The 26,513-nt window shown below is 42.8% G+C and overlaps 1 protein-coding gene across 3 annotated transcripts in view; it reads left to right on the top strand.

The window, feature by feature from the left end:
- The first annotated feature begins 9,672 nt into the window (after nt 1–9,672).
- Nucleotides 9,673–26,513, top strand: part of LOC134602560 (aldo-keto reductase family 1 member B1-like) — a 271,778-nt gene continuing 254,937 nt past the window's right edge. The window contains exons 1-4 of one of the 3 annotated variants that reach the window (XM_063447538.1): nt 9,676–9,799; nt 13,929–14,096; nt 16,029–16,145; nt 26,399–26,476. In XM_063447538.1, coding sequence (XP_063303608.1) covers nt 9,728–9,799; nt 13,929–14,096; nt 16,029–16,145; nt 26,399–26,476 — 435 coding nt within the window. In that variant the 5' untranslated portion in view covers nt 9,676–9,727. Of the gene's footprint in view, nt 9,800–13,928; nt 14,097–16,028; nt 16,146–26,398; nt 26,477–26,513 lie in introns of all 3 variants that reach the window. The other 2 variants (XM_063447540.1, XM_063447537.1) reach the window with 2 other exon arrangements.

Here is a 26,513-nt window from a genome sequence, read left to right as displayed (position 1 = left end):
CTCTATCCTTACAGGGATGGCCTTTAGAAGTCCGTTATAAACATAATAAGAGAAGCCCAGTTGCCCAAGGTTTAGCAGAATTACATGACTGTACTGCTCCATCTCTGGATGATAATGACACCGGAGATGACTTCCTGGAAGAGCAATTGCTATCCCCTTATAAAGTTTATGACTAGGAATACTGTCGACCACTACCGTGGGTATACATTAATGGTTGTTCATATCACCACGTCGCTGGTGCTGAACGGAAGTTAGTTGCAGGTATCGGAATCGCCTGGATAGGTGATTATCCCAATGTATCTATAGGATACAGTATTGGTCCCAAAAGCAGTTAGATAGCCGAACTCTGTGCAGTATATAAGACCATTCAAATGGCAATAGAATATAGTATCAAAGAATTTGTTATCATAACTGATTCCAACTATGTCCGCAACAGTTTCGTTGAATATCTGCCTAGCTGGAAACGTAACCAAATGCTAAAAAGCAATAACAAACCTGTTAAACATGGGAAATTGTTTTGTAAAATCGATGAGTTGGTTAATGAACTTGGTTTAACCATATATTGGAAGAAAACCAAAGGCCATTCTAAAATAGAAGGTATTGACAAGGATGGTAATGACTTAGCCGATTCACTGGCAAAACAAGCGGCCATCAATGGTGAAACCCTAAACCTTGATGATCTCATGGGTTCAATTCACGTTGAAGCCATAACTAGACGACAGGCTAGAGATAAAGCCGACTTAAATGTCGTGCAATGGAGTCAAGAAGCTCCTAGTGAGGACCTGATTACCAGTCAGAAGAATGATCCTGTCATAGGTATATTCTATAAACATATAGAAGGGTCTTCTATCACAGATGAGGATTGCAAAAATAATGAAGATTTACGAATCTTGATGAGATATAAAGTCCAATTTAGTATCATGGATGGGTTGCTGGTCAGAACTTCTAAACATGGTATTCAACAATGGGTAGTCCCAACTGTATACCGAGGATTAATGCTCCAACACGCACATGATGCACCTACATCTGGGCATCGTGGTGATAAGATCACATATGAGATATTGCGTGATTATGCATATTGGCCACACATGTTAAGAGATGTTAAGACATACTGTCAGGGATGCTTGATTTGTCCGCAATATCAACCCCATGGTCCAACCCATTGTGCACCACTTCAGAAGAGGGGGGTGTCATTACCCTGGTCTGATATTCAAATTGACTTTATAGGTCCTGTAACAAGATCTTCAAGAGGTATCAAATACATGTTACATGTATGTACACAAAGTGGATAGAATGTTTGCCTTGTAAAGAGAACACGAGTACCGTGTGCGCCACTTTGTTGATTAACCATGTCTTTTCCAGGTTCGGTCTGCCTCAAAGAATTTAGTCAGACAGAGGTAGTCACTATACCAGCGAAGTTATGGCTAAGATGTGGAACATTCTAGGTGTTAAACGAAAGCTACATATTGCATACCGCGCTGCGTCTAGCGGGGGGGGGGGGGGGTAGAGCGATATAACCAGTCTATCGTTAATATTCTGAAAAAGTATGTTAAGGAGTCTGGTAAAGACTGGGACATTACATTGCCCCTAGTTTTAATGGCGATTAGAGCTACACCTAGCACTGCTACCAAATTGTCACCTTTTGAATTAATGACAGGAAGAAAGATGGTTTTACCACAGCATTTACTATATCGTACTTCGGATCATAATTTGATCAATGCTGCCACTACGCATCAGTATATTGAAGATTTGCGCAAGCATTTACAGCATGCGTTTGCTTTTGCCCAAAAGAATCTAGAAAAAGCAGCGACAGGGGTTAAGACCTATTACGATTTAAAAACCACGAAAAAGGAATATGAGATAACAGATCAAGTTTATCTGTATAATTTTGCGCGAAATCAAGTCAAGGAAAATACATTTTTACCTTCTTGGAAAGGGCCATATGTCATCATTGACAAAATTTCCCCAGTAGCGTACAAGATAAAAATTCCTAAGGATGGTGATTTTATTGAAAAGTGGGTTCACATTAACCAGTTGCGTGCTTGTCATCCTAAATCTCAATTAAGGATTATAGGTGTGGATTCGGATGCAGAAGGGTGAACGACTAACCTGGATGAATGCTTGATTCACGTGGTATCGTATGATGTGAAATGTTGTGATGTGCCATGATCTCATGTACGTTCATGTCATTAACCATTTCCTTGCCATCCAATAACTACATTTTCTAAGCAGGTTACTAGCTTGTTTAACTGCTATAGGCATATTGCTGAGGAGTCAGTAATAAATGTAGTGAGGGGGATGAAGTTATAAAAATAGAATTAGAGAGAATACATATGTTGATGAATCGTAATAATGTGTTGTCCTAGGCCAAGTGATGTCATACTGTTATAAGTTTGTATACTTAACAAACCTTGAATCATTAGTAGATAAGTCTGAAACGAGTTCCTGATCCGTGACTGTCGAAAGATGTCCAAGAAGGATGTGGTGTGTTTCTGGATCGTACTGCTCCTGTGCCAAGAGCTATGGACCGACCCGATCGCAGAGATGGGACCATCCTCCATCCTGATTCAAGAGACACCAGGGTTCATCTTGACAGAGAAGAGGATCCTTACCCGACGTGTGATCGTCAGCTTGGACCCCAAGATTTCCATCGAGAAGGCGTACAACATTTCATCGATGCAGCTTCCTGAGTTACAGACTTGGTACCAGATGCACCTCCAAAGAGCACAGGACCGTGTGCGAAACATCTTGGAGCAAGCCCGGAAACCATTTGTATCCAGTTCTATTTCGATGAGCAACCGACCCAAAAGGTTCCTCACCGCTATAATCGTTGCATTAGTTTGTGCCACTGTTGGTGCAGTTGTCGCAACTGGAATGTCTGCAGCCAACTCTATTACTGTCCAAAAACTGGATATGGAAATCTATGCGCTAAAGCAACACATTAACGATATTCATCAGGTGATAAACCAGCAAAGAACACTTCTCCAAGACGTGTTAGCTATTGTGGAAGACACAGTTGTTACAACAAATTTGCATTCGGAGTTAATTGCCAAATCCACTGAGTTGCACCAAAGTCATGACTTATTTAAGCGTGAACTTCTATTTCTGCATGACCCAATATTGTTCCACACACTTGCTTTTCTCGACGAAGTGCAAACTGGAATGATCGAATTGGCAGGGGGACGCATACCTCTGTATTTTGTATCCAAGGATATTGTTCATGCGATGCTTGCCAATGTGGATGGAGAAACATTTGAGCCTATGCAATTAAATCTGGCCTTTGAGATGGGGAGCGCTATACCTCTCTTAATTGATCCGGAACGTATGGAGATTTGCTTTCTATTGGCCATACCATATGTAACTCCCAAAAACATTTTTCAAATGGAAACAATTTACAACGTTGGTACATGGAAAGACAATATCCATGTAAAAGTCCGAACCCCAGATGTTTTGGCTTTTCAACCGTGGATACCAGATTGGTATTCAATACCCATTTTGAATGACTGTGAAAAATTCAAAGACAATAATTTCCAATGTGATGGAAAACCTTTTGTGTACGATTCTACCAATGCTTTGTGTGGGATCGAGTATCTTAAACATGGTTCTGAAACATGTCAAGTAACTATGTCAAAAACCGACAGTAATGCGTTAGTACATGCAATCTTAGTAAAAGATAAATGGTTGGTAAGCACGTGTCTTAAAAACATGAGTGTTTTTCGCAGGGACCAGGTGACTAATAAAGTAATTGCCTTACCAGCACCTGTATCACTGATCAAGGTACCCCACGATTCTCGTATCACCATCGGTGACGTTACGCTATACCCAGTGTACACTGACGTCCTCGAAAGTGCTATTGAGATGGTGGATCCCTTCCAGAATCTAGATATCCCTCTGGATCCTAACCTAAAGTTCTTGCTGGACCATAAGCCCAACCACACTATCCAACTGTCAATCAAGAAAGATAACATTTCTGTGGACACATTTAAATACTCTGAGTTAGATACTGACCTTATTGATCGTGTTGACTGGTTCATCCATGTTAAGATTGTTATTGGGTGTGTTATGATAATAATGTTATTATGGTTGATTGTACTAAGCATAAAGTTCAAAACACTTACAGGTACAAAAACATACGAACATGTTCATTCCACGCAAGGGCCTATGTTAGAAATGATGTCATTGCACAATATGTCTAATAACTTCCATAGTGCTTATCCATAAGCTAAATTAATTGGCTATGATATGCACGAAAGGGGGGTTATGTCAGGGTATTTATATCGGCAGACATTTTGTGCTATGGTAGAAATTAAAAATTTATATTCTGAAGTCACTCTGAATAGACCAGAATCCATTTTGTATCTTCACGTTAACAAAAAGACACAAAATTTCTATCCTTTCTCTATCCATTCTCAGAGCTAAGAATGTCTTGTATAAACAAACCAGAGATAAGACATTGTGAACGGGGGATGGACAGACTGTCTAAAATGCTAATGGAATAGAATAAATTCTAAACCCAGACATAGGTGACAGGGAAAATTCAATAATTATTTTACTTTCTATACCTAACAGATTCCCATTGTATTTAGGGGTCATTTGTAGCATTACAAACTGTCATATTAGGAATTACTACAGAAAATGCAGACACATAGTCTGGATAAGTCTGAAGAAAACCTCTTGATCTGACAGAAAATATAAAATTATAGCCACCATATAGATAACGTAAATGGCGTCAAAATAGCCACCAGGAAAAGTTAACTCTTTCCTGGATAGGTATGTTTAGTGGGACAAGACTGCCATCTAGAGTCCAAATACTAAAATGGTTACCTAGAAGGGAACCACTCCTACAGCATTGTGATTGGTTATCACCTAGAGAAAAATCTCCTTTAAAAAGTCAGGCATTACAACACTCTTGAGATTCAAACATTGAGAGATTCGGAGAGAGAGATCGATCAAAGCAGAGCCAGGAGGGACAATGCAGAGAAGCCTATGACACTCAGAAACTCTTACACTCCATGCAGAGAAAGAGACCCATGACAAACAAGCTACCTGAGAATATCTGATGAGAAAATATCTACTTAACTGGTAAATATATTGGCTTCCATTAATTAATTAAAATTAATTAAAATTAATAGCATGATATATGACTGGATAAATCATGATTAGATTTCATATTTAGAAATCTTAATTACTAAAGAATATATATATGGTTATAGCATCCCATCTGCAGCTGGGATTAATATAGCCATTAATGTATTTATGTGATTAATATCACGTTAGCATATCATGACATTTATCCAGCTGTATGGATTTGCTCTAAAATAAGATAAAATATCTGTTAGACAAATTAATTAAATATCAGCTTATTGAACATATAGATTTCTCATTGGATGGATTCAAGGAAGTGGTTACTGACTATTACCACTTTGTATTGCATATTCATTTTATACTGAATATTCATTGATTATTGTTACGCATGTTACTCATTATTATTATTTAAAATGTCACAATAAAAATTACCTATTTTTATAACAAATCTGTGACTAATTTATATGATATACATTTCACTTATAACGATAATGATCTTTGGGATCTGAGAATTGAAAATCGTGGGCAATTCTCATCTGTTTACTATTATTATCCCATAAATATCACCCACAAGTTGTCTAGCCGGAGACCGATGTAGAGCCGTGGTAACTTCAACATAGTGAAGTAACGTTTTAACCACACAAATCCTCGGGTTCGACAGAAAAAAAAACGTTGTCGAGTAAGTTTTAGTCCAACGCGAATTAGAGAACGAAATTCCTTCTGGTGAGATGGAGATGCCTTCCACACCAAAGGCCCGAAGGTCCGAAACATGACAAAAGACATTAGACAAGGTAAAAGGGTCAGCTTTTCCAAAAGTTGCCGTAAAGACAACAATGGATTGTCTGGCCAATCTCGCAAAAAAGATAGAACCACGTCCTCGTCCCAGAGTCGAGAGTATTTTGGAGCGGGTGGGCGTGATCACCGAATACCTCAAAGAAGTTGACAAATTAGAGTTTTCTGTCCTACTGGCAATCCTAGAACCGGAACATGTACGGCAGAGTTGGCTGAACGTGTAAAGTTAATGGAATGAAATGAACTACTGGATAGGAAATTCAGTATAGTTGGAAGAGATGCGGTAAAGGGATCGGCTGCGGAGCAGTATGCCTCAGTCGGACATGTGTTTCGCTAGGCTGCATATAGCAAATGAGCCTGCAATCAATTCCAGGCAATTGATGTGCAATCCTGTTTCCTCCTTGGACCAAGGACCCCCTGTGGAGGAGACCGCGCAGTGTGCAACCCACACCCATCGTCTGGTGTCCAATTCCAGCACGAAATCCAGTGAGGGACCAAATATGGCTTTCCTATTCCAGGCTTGCATGTGCAGGAGCCACCATGGGAGTTCCACGCGCACCTCACAATTGAGAGGTATCAGATGGTCGTATGAGAAGCCCGCTCTCAGAAAGCGAGCCTTGAGGCGTTGTATGGCTCTGTAGTGAAGCAGGCCAGGGTAAATCGGTTGATTGGATCAAAGCGAATAGGAGGCCCCCTACCCAGGCGAGAAGCCGGAGAGGGACCTGGTCCATCCGGAGTATCTTCCGAATTTCCTTTCGATTGGAAGCAATCTTTGACAGGGGGAGACATAGGACGCAAGAGGTTGAGTCTATTTCGAATCCCAGAAATTGAACGACTTGTATGGGTTTCAGAGAAGGTTTCTTTCGGTTTGCCACGAAGCCCAAGTATTCCTGGAAGTCAACAACAAAGTTCGTCTGAGAAGAGAGAAGTGAAGCCTGAAGCCGAGTCGCAAAATATCAGCAAATCGTCCAGTTATATCAGACATCTTATGCCCAGGGATTGGATGTGAGCCTTGACCGGCTTTAGGAGGTTTGTGAAGCACAGTCAACGGGGCCGAACTGAGCCTGAAGGGTAGAACAAAATAGCTGCAGATGCATATAACACTCACTCTGTTGCTAAAAAATATGGGGCAGGTGAGTAATGAGGGCATAACTGGAAAAAAAACTGGAACCTCCCCCACAAAATAAATGAAAGAGACCCCCACCTACACTAAAATTACTACCAGTTAAAGGATCATTCTTCACTGAAGTATAGTTTAAAAATTGTATTGAATAACATTATATAAAAATACATACAGAGAAATAGACAACACACAAAAAGGTGCAAATGAAAAAGTGCTGTAAATGGAAAAGGTGAAATGTTAATTAAAAGGAATGGTGAGCCAAGTATAACCCTGGATAAAAATACCTTAATCCATTAGATTTGCAAGACACATGAAATAGGTTATTTACCTCATGAGTAAGCAAACAGCACTGTGTCTATAGTGTGTAACACTGTAACAAGAGAGTTAGTGTCTATTTTACAGAAAGATACATGTAGCTGGTTAAATAAAGTGCTTAACAGGATAAGGGCTAAAAAGTATAACTAGCTCTTAGAGGTCATCAAATGAGAACTAAATAGTTTTGTTTGTAGTCAATCCTGATAAAGAGGAAAGAATTAAATGTTTATTTACCAAGAGCCAGTCAAGACCTAGTGAAGTGTGGAAGTATATAAATCCTCTAGTATAACATTTCAAATAGTATACATGGACATAAATAAACAAACACACACCCAACAAACTGAGTACCATCACCCACAGAGGGGGAGGCTGATGGTGTTGGTGTGGTGTTGAGACAAACTCAGTGACGTAGCCTCTCACTGTCTGCAGAATCCATGCATCTGCGGAAATCTCTTCCCATTGCTGTAAGAAAAGGGACAATCTGCCTGCAGTGCATATATTAGAGAAGGAACATGGAGAGGAACCCACCTGTGGTAAAGCGTCCTCAACCTCTGCCACATGATCCTCTCGATCTGTATGTTCTTCTGTAGGAGGGAGAGTCCTGGTACAAGGAAGTTGGTAAGAAATTGGATGATGGTGGATGAGGTCTGGGGCCAAAGGCCCAGAAATGGATGGTGGCTCGACCTCTCTGAAGACTAGCCCTCCCAAAAACACCTCTCAAGGGAGTCATCCAGAACACTTGCCTCATCAATGCTTGGGCCTTGCTCAAGGTTTTGAAGAGCGAGACATGCTATTTCGGATAATGGATGAAGGTATCGCTGAACAGGAGGCCATTGGCCGAAGCTCTGAGCTTCTTTTTTGCTATATCAATCAATTTGGTGTCTATTCGGAGCAGTGTGGCTCTGCGCCGTTCTGTACAACGGGCAGCATTAGTATAATCTAGTAGGCAGATGCTGCGCTGTGCCCATTCTTCTTGAGAGAGAGCAAGATCTGCAAAATATAAGATTTTTGCTAACAGCCCCAGGATGTACAGTAATTTGTCCTGGGTGGCTTTCAGCCCTTTCTCGCCTTTGTGGGGTTCCCTGCCTGAATGGGACATGAAAATCAGCACCGTTTGGTCAAACTCAGGTGTGACCACCATCTTATGCAGTAGAGAAGATCGTAGGCATTCCGCCTGTAGTCTGCCTCTGACGTTCCATTCAATGGGTTTGCGAATCCAAAAGTGGACGAATTTGTCCAGGTGGGGTGGCAGGGCCCACTCCGATGACCTCTGGTGTCGGATGTTTCTAGGGTCCTGAGTGTCCAGGACCACGCCAACCATTTCTTGCGAGGCCTGTGCCTGACTATCCCGTTGCGAGGAGGGACCACCAACATACGACTCTTTGACGTATTTAGAATCCGTGGTCGGGAGGTCCAGCCAGTCATCTTCTCCCCTGACACTGAATCGTCAGCCCTCCATTCATCCAAGACGTCAAGACCAGCAGCGGTATAGTTATCTCCCTCTTCAGAGGACGGTATAGGCGGAACAGAGACCGCTAGGTGTTTGGGTCATTTGACCATTGCTCTACTTGTAGCCTTGGCAGGTAATACTGTGGCACCTTTTCTGTGGTGTTTTGTGAGGGCCGGAGTGACGGTGTTGGAGACCTCAGAGCCCTCCGTATCGTCATAGCCCAGAGGTGCGAGGCACCTTTTAGGGATTTTTCAATACCCTTTATACTTGTTGATTATTACAACGAGATACTTTCTCCTGGTCTCCTTTTTTTTTTACTTTACTCTATCGTATTTTAACTTTAGGATCTTGTTTAAATAAAGTTTATTATTATTTGTTCTTGTTTTACCAGTACCTTTGAATGATTCTACTTAGGAGGTAATTTCAGTAAGGAGGGTTTCTACCTCTGATATGCAGATTCTTTTACCTTATTTGTATCTTTTTTTCTATCAGAATAAGTTAACTTTGTATGCCTGCCTGCCTTCAGGTAATACTTACTGTGTCTGAATGATAGCAATCAGCACAGCTCCCATCCCCAGCTAATAGAAAGTCTCTCTGCTTTGGAACGGTGCCCAGGGAGTTAGAGGTATTTAATTGAACTCCCATTGTATAGTAACTGTCAGCACAGTAAGGCAGCACAATCGATATCTTATTTAATTGTTGTTTTAAGTTTTATATGTTACCCCTTACATTCATTAATATTGGCAGATTAAGAAAATTCAATCAGAACTGGTTAACCTCAAGTGCCTGTTCTTACAAACCTCTACTCACTGGCATTTCTGCCAATCAGCCTTGCCCCCCACCCCCTCTTCAGCCAATGAGAACGCTCCGTGCCTTTGGAACGTTGCCCTGGGAGCGGGTGATAGCTACAGGAGTGTAAGAGTCACAGTAGCTTTCAGCAAGGTGTCACACAGTCTGTCAGCATGCCTGGACCAACACATGTCAAGCTCAACACCGGGGCTCAGATGCCCATCCTGGGACTGGGGACATGGCGGGTTAGTTAATCCAAGTTGCACACTGTTTGGCCGCACTATTTGTTGCTTTTCCTTTCCAGATGCATTTAAATATTAAAATATGTTTTTTTTTTTTAGTAAGGGAAGTCGCAACAGCTTTACCAACAAATTGCTGTGTTTTCTCTTATAGACATATGTTGTTTGTGATGACCGTTTCCGTTTCATAGTTCATGGAGTGCGTTTACCGTAATTTTATTATTTTGATTTTGAAGGACGATATTTTGTTTTGTTTTATGCTTATGACATCCGTTCTCTATTATTATCCTAGGCATTTGCAGTCACAGATATTCTCACGTAGGTGTGGGTAGGCTTGCAATAATGCAGGGACAGCTTGGGCTCTCTGGTCCCTGTTTAAGTAGTGCTACTGCACTTTTGGTCATTTGGGTTTTAAAATCCTAAAAATTGGGGAGGGGAATCTTAGTAGTACTTCAATAAATAAGATGTAATTTTCTGCCTCCTCCTCCTCCTCCTTTTTTTAATTTTTTTTTTTAAATTGTGTTTTGTAAAATAAATTAATGAATAAAGGTTAATTGGTGTACACATTTTTATGTAAACATCATTTTAATATTAGGTACACGTCCTAATTAAATGTGTTCTACACATTTTATGTGTGATGTGAGGCCAAATTGTGCTTTCCAGCGTTGGTCTGACTGGTTTGGGCTAGCTTGAATGATGTTGATGACTTTCTTTTACTTCTGATTAGCACCAGCGCAAATATGTATATTTTGAGGCACATTTTTAAATTTGGTAGTTTTCACAGAGTTTTTACCTAAATCTAATGTGCTTTGTACATTACACCTTTAGACAGGGACAGACTGTCAGTGGCCTCGGCCCCCGGGCAAAATTAGGACCTGGGCCCCCTGCAGACCGATAAGCTGGTGTAGATGTACCATGAATTTGATTGTATATGTATGTAAATTGAATGTATGTGTCTGTGTGTATCTTCACTGGTGTAAGTATGTCTGCGTGTAGTGTCAGGATATGTGGATTTAGAGTGTATTTAAATCCATTTTTTTATTTTTTTAAATAGGGTCGTATTTGTTTGTTTAACATGGCAGTATGTATAAGAGTGTGTGTGTAAATTGTGGTAATGTGTTTTGTATGAGATATGCAGGCCTCCACATTTTGTGTCTTGAATTACAAATCAGGTGTTCAAAACTACCAGCCACCTTAAAGGAACACTATAGTGTCAGGAATACAAATGTGTATTCCTGACACTATAGGTTTAAAATAGCCATTTAGGTCCTCAGCCCCCCTCACATGTCCTGTTAAAAAGGTAATATACTCCCTTTAAAACGTACCTTTTCTTTCCAGCACGTCTGGGTCTCCTCATGGCTGACCCGCCCCACTCTGCTTCCTTGGATGAGATCATAAAATTAGATGATCTCAGCCAATCCAATGTTTTTCTGTAGGAAAGCACTGGAAGGCTATTATTGCACATGAGTGGCAAAACACCAACCTGCGCCAATCAGCATCTCCTCATAGAGATGCATTGAATCAATGCTTCTCTATGAGGTACGTTCACAATGGGCAGCACTGACCTGGAAAGCAAATCTAGAGGCCATCTAAAGTGATTGCCACTAGATGTGTTCCTGCGCAGTGTTCACATAAAAAAAGCCTTCAGGGACAGGCAGTAGACACCAGAACAAGCTGTAGTGGTTCTTGTGACTACAGTGTCCCTTTAACTGCTTGTGTTTTTATTTTTTTGAATTCAAGTAGGGGATGTAGTGATTGCAGGGACTGTAATGGGTGCAGGGGGGTAAGGGCTGTAGCGGGTTCAGGGGTTATAGGGGCTCTAGAGGGTCCCTGTGGGTACGGGCTGTAGGTGGTACAGGGGGTATAGGGGCTCTAGAGGGTGCATAGGGACAGGAGCTGTAGTTGATGCAAGGGATACAGGGTGCCTGGGGGTAGGGACTTTAGTGGGTGCAGAAGGGTGAGGGTCTGTAGTGGGTGCAGGAGGGGTAGGGACTGTAGAGGGTAGAGGATGTTGCGGGTGCAGGGAGTAGGGGCTGTAGTGGGTGCAGGAGGGGAAGGTTCTGTAGTGGGTGCGGGGGCTGTAGTGGGTGCGGGAGGGGGGTAGAGGATGTTGTGGGTTCTAGGGGGTAGGGGCTTAAGTGGGTGTGGGGGGGTAGAGGCTTTTTTGTGGGTGCAGGGGTGTATGGGCTGAGTGGGTGCAGGGGATTAATATTTTAGTGGGTGCAGGGGGTATAGGGGCTCTAGAGGGTGCCTGGGGGTAATAGGAGTTGTATTAAGAGCAGGGGTATTGCGAGTATAGGGGGTTATAAGGGCTTTTGTTGTTAAGGGGGTCGGAGAGATAGGAGCTGTGAAGGGGCAGTGGGGGTGGGGATAATACACTAAATATTTCTAATTTTAATGTAAAAAAGGGGGGGGGGATGTTTAAAAAAAAATAAAAATTATTCCCCCTCCCTGAGTCTTACCTTTTGGCCAGGGAGGGAGGAATTCTTATCCTTGGAGTTGATGCTGGACATGCTGCCTGTAACACAGATCAGGGAAGCTCCGCAGGCATGATGTTACTTCCTGCAGAATTAGCCACAAGGAGCTGCCCTGATCAGTGTTACAGGCAGCATGCTAAATGTGGCTGTGCTTATCTGCTGGCAGAGGCTATGCTCCTGGAGCCTCTGCCGATCACCTTCAGCCACACAGACAGGCGCACTGAAGGGAAGCCTAGTGGGGTCTTTGGGAAGGCCCCTCAGCTGTTCCTCAGTGTGCCCTGCATTGGGGAGAAGATTTGTAGCAGCAGGGGCCCTCGGAGGGTTGCGCAGGACCCTTACTGAGCGCAGGCTGGCTGGGGAGAATGTTTAACTACCCAGCTCAGCCATTACTGCACTGCAGCAGGGGCGGGTCTCCCAGAGCCTCGGGCCCTTGGTCCATGACCGATTTGCTCAAGTTTTCAGTCTGCCCCTGCCTCTACATCAGTCTGTTTCCCTCTATAAGCCAGGGGTCAACAACCTTTTAATATGTTATGTGTTTGGGCGTGTGAATTTGTGTGCAGGATATAGAGTGAACTTCCAACAGGTATAGATCACTGTAACGTAGACTGCTGACTATAACGATAACGAGGTGTAACTCTGAGCCATTTAAAAACATTGGGAATGTGAGATAGCACTTATAGGAACCTCTGGCCACTATTACACCTTCATCTCAATGAAGTTGTACTGGTCATGCAAGTTCTGGGCACCCGCTTACCTGACGCTGTCAGACGGCGCCCAATTCGAGGCTTCCTGAAGAAAAAAGGAAGCAGAGCTAATGGGTGGTTGCCATTTGGACAATTTTGGGGTTAAAACTTTTTCAAACAGTTAACCCCTTATGGTGCCTGGGCATCATCTGACTTTAACAACTTTTTTGAATAAGGAATTTTACCAAAGTGGAGGATTATTTATTTTTATTTTTTTTCCCACCAGATTTGGTTTTCACTTTTTTGAATAAACCTTAAAGGGTGACAGTCATTTGTTTGTAAATTACACCATTGCATAGAACATTGAAAATAACCTATAGCGTTGTGTTAGCCTTTTTTAATGAGATGCTTCATTTCTTTTAAATGTTATATAAAAAATTTAGCAAATTACATCATAATCCAGTTCTGGCAAGGCACAACCTAGGTACACTTTACAAATGAGGAGGATAAATAGAAACCTTAACTTCCCTTCTTCTGTGTATGCTTTCTCAATACTGAGACTGTGTGTGACCAAAACGTCACTTTTTTGGCACCTTAAGAAAGTATCTGTGGACTGGACATTCTTTTTTTTTTTTTTTTTAATATGCTCTCTCAATACTGACAGTCAGATGCTAAGGACTGAGCTTATAACAGAAACTGACTTGCAGCAAAGATAAAGGCACTCCGTTGAAGAATAAAATGGTGTGAATATCTATATCACATTTTACTTTTCATGCCACAAAAATACATATTTGTTAGATGGGATAAGTAAAAAATCATTTTAAAGATCTTGAAGAAAATGGGAGTTCCCTTTTATAGCATTTCTATTTTCTCCATCCTAATCAGTTCATTCTCTCCGTACCGTAAACATATGTTTGCATATCTATAAAAAAAATGTTTGGTCACCTAGTAATAATTATATTGTGTTCTTTCCAGGCTGAGCCAGGTAAGGTAAAGGCAGCTGTGGAAAAAGCAATCGATGTGGGATACAGACATGTGGATGGTGCCTACGTGTATGAGAATGAGAAGGAGGTCGGAGAGGGGATCCACACAAAGCTTAAGGAAAGAGTGGTGAAGAGAGGAGACCTGTTTGTGGTTAGCAAGGTGTGTGTGAGTAAAAACACTGCAAAAATAAAGCACACAGCCTGTGCACAAAATACACCCACACATACATAAACTCTTGCACACAGTCTCTCCCATGCAAATATTAATGAAATAGAGTAAATACCTTCTTGTTATTAGCAACGTGTGTGCCCTGCAAAAATAAAGCAAGACGGACATTCATATTTTATTTTGACAACTTTTACATGATATACCGATTTGGAAATAATCGGTATATCAGTTTGTACTGATATGGCTGATTTTAGTAACCGTTATTTTCTAAAGTATAGGTTGTGGGAAATTTTAAAGTGAGTTTCAAATTTAAAAATTATTTTGTATTCCAGACAATTGTCACTTTAGTGGAAAAACCTTGACATTATATTTGTTTTACATTGTGTCCATGTGATTTGTATATGTTTTTATTTTTACTTTGAAACACCTTTTTGCTAAGCTTAATACAGAGGGGATATGATAATATCATACAAATATATAAAATGTCATTACAAATGTCTCTTTGATAGTCTATTCATTAACAAGACTGTTCAAATGATAAGTGGGCATCCATTTAGATTTGCGGGATTTTGCCTTCCGCAGAAAAGAGCTCTTTACAGACTTGTTTCTCAACTCATAGTATGTGTACCTCGTGGAGTACAAGTACTGTGTGCAAGGGCTATACAGAGTGCTCTTCTGCCTCTCCACCAGATCAGAAGATTTCCTTGTGCAGTCGTCCGTTCCCTTACTGCACACTGGGAGTATGTAGTCTACACCTCTGGCCGATGCTGACCCTTGTCAGCGCCCTTCTGATCCTGTAATCTGGAGGGGGAGTGTTGTGGTTTTTCTGTCAATGACTCAGAGTGCTGGAAGCGGTGCTCTGAATCATTGTATACCGGCGGGAGGACCGCTGATTTATCATGGCAATATTCTGACCCAGCTGCTGAACAACGTGGTGGTAAGGAGCAATTACAGTAATCTGCACCCACGGGAGGTGCAGTTCACATGTAAGTTCTCTGGACCTCCAGGGTGATTAGTGTCGGCTCAAGATTGCTTGTCGGAGCTTTGTGCTCTTCACCTCAACTGGGTGCAGATGACCTTTAGAAGCTGCATTTAGACCTCCCCCACCTCTTTACCATTGGTAGGAGTGCTGCAGTCAGCACTCGGTGAGTCATTGACAGAATGACCACAACACTTACCCACCAGACCACAGGGGAAGGTAAGTAGTGGGGGTGCAAAACACATCTTTACACAACATGTAGTCGAAATCGCACACTATTTAGCCACAACTCTCAACCTCCCTCCACAAACATCCATATCTTCCTCCATCATACACAACACTTGTAAAATAGGGCCCAGGGCATTAGGAGGGAACCACAATATGGTATCCTGCCTAGTGCTCCAAACAACCTGAATCTGTCTTTGCTCCAAGCACCACCTAAAGCATGCTGTAGTAGTTGCAAGTTACTTTTGTAAGGTGTTAAACCGGTTTAGAACAATCTGACTTTTTACCTGGGGTCCCCCAGCGCCTCTCCCCTATTCGCTTATGATCACCAGAAAGCCAGAAGTTCCTAAGTGGAGTGTCAGTGTTATTTAGGGGGTTAAATAACAACTAGAAGCATTTTCTTTTCGCTGTGGAAGAACATTTATTATTTATGTATTTAAGGATATAATAGTGCAGAGTCTTGTTGATTCATGAAAAATCTGGCTGCCGTAGTCAATAAAATATTTTTTTTTAAAAATTTTAGGCAAAAGTGGAAATTGCATAAAATGTGGGTTTTTCTCCTCTTGGACTAGCGCTATGGGAAAGGCTGAATTGATGTATTTTGAAAAAATTTTATATGACCACAAAACTAGTCAGATGGGGGAGGGGGAACAAATTTACACTTACAATTGAGACATTGAAATTTTTACATGCTGTTTGTTCCTTTTTTAATTTTAAAGCTCTGGTGCACTTTCCATAAGAAGTCTCTGGTGAAGGGAGCCTGCCAAAAAACGCTATCTGATCTGAATCTGGACTACCTGGATCTTTATCTAATGCATTTTCCAGGAGGTTTCAAGGTGAGTGGGCAACAGTGATTTAATAAACTGAACACCACTTGGCAGTATCGTGGTTGTCAATAGCACATAGAGGGCATTGAAAAAAAAATAAAATGGAAAAACAAGCTAAGCTAAAATGAGACTAAAGGTGCACAGCCATGTTTGGCCCCATTTCCCTCCAGGGTCAAAACATAATTAAATCTTTATTGTAAAAAAATTAAAAAGCAAATTCAATTACAATTCATATACATATGTAATATACAGTCAGGTCCATAAATATTGGGACATCGACACAATTCTAATCTTTTTGGCTCTATACACCACCACAATGGATTTGAAATGAAATGAACAAGATGTGCTTCAACTGCAGATTTTCAGCTTTAATTTGAGGGTATTTACATCCAAATCAGGTGAACGGTGTGCCTCCCACTTATGGACCTGACTGTATATATCAAATGGCTACCCAGGGGACATAATTTACAAACACACTTATAATAAGTAGTTCACATTTGTCTAAAATTCTCCCATTAAACCAATAAATGTCATGTGCAGAACTTAAATTTTTTTAAAATTTTTTATTTATTAAAATGAGAATTCGAATTGAATCTCAAATTTAAGTCCAGTGTAGCCTAACTGAAAGTATTGCTGACTTTGACATTCTTTTTGAATTCACCTAAAGTCTCACTTTAGTGAATAACCCTATTTGTATCTCACCAGTGTTCTGTACAATGGCATGAACACTTCCCTCTTTCTACTGCTAATACCTCACTATACAACCAAGCATTCTGCTAGCATTTCCTGCTGCTCTATTACATTGTCTGCCTACCTTTAAGTCATCAGAAATAATCACCCCTAAATCCCTTATCCTCTTCTACATACCTTCCTTCTTTTGTTTTTAATCTAACTAATACTTTTTTTACTTTCCTTTTCTCATTTATGTATCTAAAAAATGTTTTGTCCCCCTTTTTTTTTTATTGACTGTGCTATTTTCTCTTCTGTGTGTGATTTGGAAGCTCTTATAACTTGCTTAGCCTCTTTCTGCCTAATCTTATAGATCATTCTGTCTTCCTCACTCTGTTTTTTTTTTTACAATTACTAAATGCTAACTTTTAGTTTTTTCCTATTTTGGCCACATCTGCTGAGTACCACAGTGGTTTCTTGAATTTTTTGCTTTTACTGATAAGCCGGATCCGGATGGATCAACCGGGGTATGTACTATTGTAGTCTGGTCGCTAAGATCTCGGAAAAGAGCTTCACATTGGTGTTAAGCAGAGAGATGGGGCGATAGTTGCCACAGTTTTCTGGGGTTTTACCTGGTTTGGGTATCACTGTGATTGTGGCCGCCAGTGTCTCTTGGTGGAACGTGTTTCAGTTCTGCAGCTGGTTTAAGGCTTCAGTGAGGCGTGGATCAAGATGTCACAGAATTTCTTGTAACACCCTGCTGGTAAACCATCAGGGCCGGGTGCCTTGCCATTTTTTGCCATCTTGATTGCTGCACGTACTTCATCCTCAGAGATTTGGCATCTTCGTTGGCATACATTGGCATCTTCCCGTGTGAGTGAATCGGTCTGGAATCCTTACAGGTACTCTCAGTCGTTGTGGTCTGGTGAGTATCTGCTTGTGCGGTATGAATATTATATAAGCGCTCGTAATATCTCCGGAACTCGTCCGCTATTTCCTCAGGAAATTGTGTTAGGTCGCCTCTTGCCGTCCGTATTACGTTTACTTGTGCTCTAGCTTGTTGACCCCGGATCATGCGTGCAAGCATTCTCCCACTTTTATTGGCGTGGATGTAGTAAAAGGCTTTAGAGCGTTGGTTTGTAAAGAGTCCAGGAATATAGAGACCGCGCTGTGATCCGACCAGAGTGTAGAGTTTATCTCCTCATCCAACAGTTGGGTCTTACTCACCTGCAGAAAGCGGAGATAGTCGATGCGTGAGTATTATTGGTGGAGGGTTGAGTAGTAAGTGTAATCTCGGCAATCAGGGTGGAGCGCTCTCCAGGTGTCAACTGGTCTCAGGTCCCTGAGGGTTCTGTGGATCATTCGAATCACTGTTTGTGGTATGCTGCTGTGTCCAGTTGACGAGTCTGAGATTGGGTCTAAAGGCACGTTAAAGTCCTCGCCTAGGACCAAAACTCCCTCCGTAAAGGTGGTGAGTTTCAGTATCGTTTTACATAGGAACCTGGCTTGGTTTTTGTTCGCTGCGTAGATCGAGGCAAACGTGTATGTTCTTTGAGCTAGGACGCCCTTCACGAAAAAGGTATCTGCCCTCCGGGTCCGTGAGCATTTCGGTTAGTGAGAACTGGAGATTGGCCTCCAAGAGGATTGTTACACTAGCTTTGCGGGCATTTGGGTGGTTGCTGTGGTAGTTTATCAGGGAGTGTTTGTTTTGTAATCTGCGGGTCTGAGGTGCTTTTCTTGGATACACAGGATTGGTCAGGATCTGTGGCGAGCTGTCTGTGTAAGTCAGTTTACAATGTTGTGGTATTGTGTGTGTATATAAGGTAAGTATAGGTAGTATATGGCAATCTCCGTGAGTCCCGAGTTCCACATGTGTTTAGGCTGAATTACTGTACTAAATTACATTTGATGTCTGGTCGTGATGATCCAGATTGGGTGAGTATACGCTATAATGGGAACGGATTTCTCAGGGGAAATGGGTGAGATATGGAAAGTCAACTGCAGTCCTTTCAGGGCGTCGGTGCTGCGGGAAAGGGTTTAAATTAGCTAACAGTGTGAGGTCGGGTCTGTCGCTGCAAGGTGCCATGTGCTGCCTGCTGCACATCCCTTCACGTGAGTCGCAGTTAAATAGTGAGATATCGGCATGGTTCACCCTTGTGGTCATCTGTGCTGCCGGGGAAGAGTCATACCAGGCTACTGTACTATTGGGTGTAGGAGTCAGGGTGCGGGTGTAAGCAGCAGGGGGCTTTGAAGAGCCAACAGGGTGGTACATAGTCACAGCAGATGGCTAATTCAACTTGTAGCGTGCAGTAATCTAATTACATTTCCCCATAATCCCATCCCTGCTTTCTCCCTTCTCTTCCCTCCCTGCCCTCCCCTCCACTGCCCCCGATCGCCACCCCTCTTTTCTAGCAGCCACTGTTGCGTGGCCCTTCATGCTTTAACCCTTTTTCACCTGTACTTCGTGCCCAAGTAATGTTTCGGTTCAGCCCTTTGAGTCACCTTCCTTTGCCCACCCACCCCACCTGATGCTCTCTGTACAGTCTTAGCGAGTTTAACCCCTTAAGGACCAAACTTCTGGAATAAAAGGGAATTATGACATGTCACACATGTCATGTGTCCTTAAGGGGTTAAGCACTCCCAGCCTTCGTACCTTCCCCAACCTTTGGATAGTCCCTTGGCTGCAGTGCCTATGTTCTTCTCCGGTGACTGGGAGCCACCTGGGTGGGGAGCATATTGTTTGTGTGTATGGTAGTACCTGAGATTTCCGGTGGTTACTCTGAAGGAGTTCAACAGGACAAACTGGACAAACCCAGGAGTCTGCAAGGTCACAGTCCAGCCTCCCCTTCTCCCCCCAGTCGTCCCCCATCACAAATAGAAGCTGAGGCCCGGCAAGCGCTACCTATTGGTCCAGTGTGCGTTGCTTGGAAGTCATGCTGGAGGGCTAAAACTAGGGATCCCCACGGGGTAAAGGCATAAGGCAGTACTTATCTGGTATGTCAGTTGTGCTGGAAGTCTCTGGTATTTGGCATGACTGCAACCAAGTTAGAAATTTGTTGGCATCAACCGAAGTGCGGTCTGCTTGAGGGGTCGCCTGTCGCGGTTACTCCTCCGGGCGGCTGGCTCAAGGTGTCTGCGAGGTGGCGTGGAGAGTCTCCTCTGCGCCTGTGTGGTTGTCTATGAGTTTGGGGCCCTGATCTTTGATCCACCAGTCCGAGTATCCAGTTTGAGAGTTCTGTTGGCGGTAAGGCCAGGCATTGTAAGTAGCCGGGGATCTCTTCCGGCCAGCGTATCTATTTATTTTGGTGACGTGACAGCAGAGTGAAGGGGAATCCCTGGGATGCATTGTTGTCGGAGAAGGGTCATAACAGGTCGTAGGGCCCTGCGGGCTTCTAGCGTGAGTGGTTACAGGTCTTGATATAATGCCACTTCTGCCCCATGGAATCTCCATAGTGGTCTGGAGCATGCTTTAGCAGTTATGCGTTCTTTGAGTTTGTAGTTGTGCAGGCAACAGATTATGTTTCATGGTGTACTGTCTGCTAAGAGTGGCCTGTTTGCTCTGTGCGCCCTGTCGAATTCCATGGACTCTAGTGCGTCTGCCCCGAGGATTTCTCAGAAGAGGGCTCTTAGTGTTGCCTCCACATCTTCCACCGCGGTTGGTTCAGGTATGCCGCGTACGCAGATGTTGGATCTGCGGCCTCGATTATCCAGATCTTCTGTCTGGCGCCGTAGGGTGAGCAATATGTTGCCCTGTCTGTAAACAGCAAGGTTCGATGCCTCCGCTTGTTCCCGTATGGCTTGTGTGGTGGTCTCCAATTCCTGGAGTCGGCTACCATGTGCTGTGATGTTGGCCCATGTGCTGTGATGTTGGCCTGTAATGCGGCGACTTCTGAGCAGATCGCCGTGTGTATATTGTCGGAGAGGGCACGTAGATCCTCCTTGGTGACCATTTGGCTCGTTAGCGCTCATATGTCTGCGCTGATGTCCGATAAGGTGAGTCTGTCTGGCTCCAAGGTGTGGGAGCGTGTCGGGGAGTCAGACATATTTGGGCCTGTGCTTTCGCGGGACATGCCCGCTGAATGTAGGAACCCATCCATGGATCCGGCCTGGGAGCTGCTGGGGTTGTCTGAGAGCCCTCGGGGCGTTTTGTGCGCCCCATTTTCAGTCCTCGCAGTATGTTTAGTACGCTTACAAAAGCTATGTGGGACGGAGCTCTCCGGTTAAGCTGCCATGGTCTTCGGTGTCTAGGCCACGCCCCCACCAATAAAGTATTTTTGTACGCCACTGACGTCTATTGGATCTGTAAGGTGGACCAGAAGATGGGAAACCAACAGGTGTACAGAAAGGGCGTGAAATCTCCACTAACATTCCCACAAGTCTATACATTGAGCCTAATGATACGGGCTCCATTCTTTATATATCGCTATTTATTTCTGTATCATCTAGTACCATCCAACCAAGAACCAACTACACTCCGCCAATTTTTCATTTTTTTTTAATTCTTTATTTTTGGTACGCAGGTAGTTACAACAGTGCCTGTGTTGCCACAACAGCATTAGCAGGCTCAATTTTCATAGACATAGGATAGCAGTATTGTGGCAAGTTGGATATGCATAATTTTTTTTTAAAGTGAAAAGGGTAACGATACAGCAAAATGTACAATTCGCTTGCCGTGTTTTAAAGCGCACACATTTAGTTTGACACTGCTTTTTTTTTGTTGCTGGTGGTAACATAACGTTTTCAGACGCCACAACAGCGTATTCATATAATCATGGTATACAGTGGCATAATAAAAATGGACAATTTTTGTTTTATGGCTCGCTTAACATTACTAGTTTGTTTCTAAGAGTTAATAATTGCTAGCAAGAGATATCGGTTCCACATATTAAACAGGTTAAGCAGGTTGAAACAGGCTAATTAGACACTTGTGTCTGATGCCGGTAGGTGTATTTAAAACCGGATTATTAGTTGTCTATTGTTTGCTTAGTGGATAGTAGTTAAGAGCATGCTTATTTTCACAGTGTAGCTTAAGTTAGACTAGTGTTATAAGAGTAGGCGACAAGGAAAATAGAGGTACTTTAGAGTCAAATCATATATCTGAAAACATGACCGTGTCCTCAATAGTAGGAGGTTTCCGACTCTGGTGCCTCAGGGTTGTGGGGATTCATCCGACTCCGACCTTCTGCATGTACCTCTCGTTGTTGGGAGATGTAGCTGTGTCTCTTTGCACCTTCTGGAAGGTCTGTGTTCGATGCTGGGTCTCGTGTAGGTGAGTGTCCTCCGCTTTGTTTCCAGCCTAGGCTGCTGTGGGAAGCTGTTTTTAGCTTGATGTGCAGTGTATGTTTGTAGGCTACTGCTCTTCTGGCCTTTCGTGGCGTAACTGGTGGTGTATTGGGTGATATCTTGCGAGCTGAGGGGTTCCGTGTGCGGCTCTCGGGTGCGGCTTTGGCGCTGTTGTTCGGACTCTGTGTGTCCGCTTCGGGCATGCAGTGTCCCCCCGTCGCTTCCTCCATTTGGTTGTGATGCCGCTTACCTGCACCTGTGGCGTCATTGCCTTGCTCAGACGCTCTGGCTGCCAACGCTGAGGTACACGTTGGCGCGGTAACCCTGCGGCTGGCAGCGGAACATGAGGTACGTTTCCCGCCTCTAGTCGCTCCCAGAATTTCTGGCAGATCGCATTGAATTTAGTTTCGAAGGCTGCTGCCCACTCATCAGCGGTCTGTAGCTTTGCGTTGTCAGCCTCCCAGTCGGCCATCTTGGCTGGGCCTCGTGTGATCGGCTGGTCGGAGGTGTGCTGAAAGATGTCCCAGAGGTGAGTGGTCTCCTTGGGCTGGCGGACCGCGATAAACCCCGCCGGTCCGGGGGGGGGGGGGGAACAGTGGCCTTTCGTCACAGAGACGTCTAGTGGTGGCGGGGGGAGAGCGGCCATCTCTCCCACGTCCGCCTTTTGAGTAGGCCTCAGGTGCTTGTCTGGTGAAAACTGTCCGTTTTGTAGTGTGAGGGGTCTCATTTTGCTCTGTGCAATGTCCTCATTCGATTGCATGCCTTTGGGGCACGATATTTGCCTTTTCTTTTGAACTGGTCCATATGTAGTGGCAGGGAGAATTGTCATGAATACCAGGGTGGCAAGATAGTACGTAGTGGAGGGCTGTCTGAGTCTGTGATCAAAGGATATTTGGATATTTTAAACCATCCGGACGGATCAACTTCTGAGGATTTCACCCCCACCCTATCCTGATATTTTAGTAAGACTTTTTATTTCCGACTATTTATTCCAGTGGACTATACCTTTATTATTGGAACATTGTTTCTCCTTTATTTGCTTTTTAGTATTTTATTGGCGCAGCCTTGCCTGTCTTTTTACTACTCTGTTTCCTTTTGAAGGGTTGGAGGGATCCCCTTCGTTAAGGTTGCTGCCTGCCTACATATGATCTGTGAATTAGCGCTTACCTTTATTGCTTTTTGTGTATCCCCAGGAGGATGACCTAGTGAAAGCCATATAGTAAGGTATGATTAGCTTATCGATATTGTAGTGTGGTGGGGTAGTATGCAACCTCTGTAAGTGAATGCTATGCAAATAAAAAAAAACAATGAAGGGCTGAAATAGGAACATAGTTTGTTGCCCCCTGAGGGTCACGTGAAACGGACGTTGCAAAGTAGGGATGTGCATGGGGAAAATATTCGGTTCGGCAATTAGGAACTTCGGCACTTGTCTTGCAGCCACTTAGTAGATAACTCCCTAGTTCCCACGGTATTAGGGAGCTATCTACCAAAAGGCTGAAAGACCTAAATTGGTCTTTCAGACAAATTTACTAATACTAAGTAAAAATGACTTAGTAGTAGTCAATTCTGCCCCTACTTGCTATACCGGGAGTAGGGGCATGTCTATTTAACAGTGAGCAGCCTGTGGCAGGGGGACCTTGCGGGCGCTGCAGGATTTCAGTTTTCTTGGTGACTATGGTCCCAGCTGCCTTGAGACCATTAACAAGATCCTCCCGTGTAGTTCTGGGTTGATTCCTCACCGAGATCTTGCATGGAGCACCAGACCAAGGGAGACTGACAGTTATTTTGTGTTTCTACCATTTGCAAAAAATAATCGCACCAACTGTTGTTACCTTCTCACCAAGCTGCTTGGCGATGGTCTTGTAGCCCATTCCAACCTTGTGTAGGTCTACAATCGTCTCCCTGACATCCTTGGACAGCTTTTTGGTCTTGGCCATGGTGGAGAGTTTGGAATCTGATTGATTGCTTCTGTGGACAGGTGTCTTTTACACAGGTTAAGAGCGTGCTCCTAATCTCAGCTCGTTACCCATATAAAAGTTACTCCTGGGAGCCAGAAATCTTGCTGATTGATAGGGGATGAAATACTTATTGACATGCAAATAAATTTATAACTTTTTGGACATGCGTTTTTATGGATTTTTTTTTTTTTTTGCTATTCTGTCTCTCACTGTTAAAATACACCTACCATTAAAATTATAGACTGATCATTTCTTTGTCAGTGGGCAAACATTCAAAATCAGCAGGGGGTCAAAGACTTTTTTCCCCCCTCGCTGTAGTGTATCACAACAAGTTATCAATAATAGTGAGTGTCTGGATTGTGTGAAAATATTGCACATTAAAATTAAGAAAAATATTATTCTTTTTTTTCTATTTAGTAGATAATACCACAGAGAAAACATGCATGCATTTCCTTTGTCTATGGTTTTTGTTTGGGGTTATATGAAAAATGTGCTTGCAATAGCTGCATATCTAGTGTCTCTGCTTTTCCCCCAGCAGTCTGTGCTGCCAGTGAGATCATGAAATCTACAATTGCAAAGTATATTATGTGTTTAGAGTGGTCCTTTAAATAAAAAAAAAAAAAATTCAAATAAAAAAATGCAAGCAAGAGTTTGACCTGACGGCTGAGTTCGCATACTTCCAAATGAGGGCATGGCTACTCAAATACCATATGCCGTCAATGAAAAATTTAAATAGGCAGCGGCTGTCAACATTCGAACGGGCACTAACTGCGCAAATACCAGCGAAAAAAACAATTTCACTATTATATAACAGCCTAAACAAAGGCGTAAATTGCAGAAAACTACCCTTTGTGCAGGCCTGGGAATGAGAATTACACCTCAATCTCCCCGACTCGGCATGGGAGAGGTTGTTCTCTGCCCACAAAAGAATTTACCCTATGCTCCTCCCACATAGAACTAACCAAGAAAATATTATATAGGTGGTACTTGGTACCGACAAGATTACACCGCATGCACCCCACAGTATCGGATCGCTGCTGGAGGTGCCAAGACAACAAAGGAGACATGCTCCACATCTGATGGAGCTGTCCATGTCTATTAAAATATTGGAATGATGTAACACACCTAGTGGCATCAGTAACAGGCCTGAAAATCCCAGCCACCCCGGAGACCTACCTCCTACACAAATATCCTCCCAAAATTGAGTCAACTATGGCGTATCTCATTTACCAAACAAACATAGCTGCACTAACACTTATTAGTAGAAAATGGCGTAACAAGGAAATCCTGTCAATACAGGACTGTATCCACTGAGTGGGACAAAACAAAACCTCAGAATGCGCAGCAAGACAAGTGGCCAACCATCAAAACTAAATATGGAAGATAGCCTGGGAGCGCTGGAATGAGGCCATGGAGAGCCATAAAATCATACACAAAAGTCCCTGAGCCCCTGAAGCGTCGACAGCCATGCTCATGTAAATGCTCAAGTAAATACCCATGCGAGTGGTTATTATACCAATTTTACCATACCAATGTTATACCGAACAAAAAATTACTGTACCAAATTTGAAACAATGTATCAGGAAAATACCTTCTGCGCAATTGCGCCACACTAGTGACTACAGAATGACCTAAGGATGGACATAGAAATCACCAGGGACCCCCCCCCCCCCCCATCACCCCCCATTTCTGGTTAGCCCCCTTCACTGTTTGTACTATGAAAAGACCTCACGGTACGTGCTGACATTTAAGTGTGAAAATATATTAATTCCCACATGCCTTCTATGTTTGATGTACCAATGAAACTACAAATGATGATATGCTCATTTATACTGTACTTACGTATGTAAAGCTTACTGCAATATGTCACGCATGTTTGTAAAAATAAAATAAAATGAATACCGAATTATAGTTATTGTATACTTTACTTTAATAAATAACCTGATACGGGTGTCTATGTAGAACGCTACATTACCTGGCTTCTACATGACTTGTTTTGACTAGTCAAGCTATGTACTCAGCTACTACTCACTGATATGGTACCTGTAAGACTGTTACGAACTGATATTGCATTGCAAATTAACTGGACCATTATCAACTAGGCACGCTGTGATGTAAAGTGGACGTTGTATAATTCCTTTTCTGTTTTTTTCTTTTTTTTCCAAAAACTGAAACATCTTTGTGAGCATGTATTACATCTTACGCTGTGGTTTATCATTATGCTTGTAACTAAGTAAAGAATTCAAAAATAAATCCATAAAAATCAGTTAAAGATAAGTGATCATTCTGCTTTAAAAACACAACTAGTGTCTAGTTACATCATTCTAGACTAAATTTCTGTATTGTTGATAGGTTGGCGATGTATTGTTTCCCGCTGATGATGAAGGCCAGGTCTATCCAGATGACTCTCATTTCCTGGAGACATGGGAGGTATGTGACAGCTTTTATAGGTTTAATTGAAATGGGT

This window comes from Pelobates fuscus, chromosome 3 (genome assembly GCF_036172605.1).
Source record: "Pelobates fuscus isolate aPelFus1 chromosome 3, aPelFus1.pri, whole genome shotgun sequence".
Lineage (NCBI taxonomy): Eukaryota > Metazoa > Chordata > Amphibia > Anura > Pelobatidae > Pelobates > Pelobates fuscus.
This window is presented reverse-complemented; position numbering and strand designations above follow the sequence as displayed.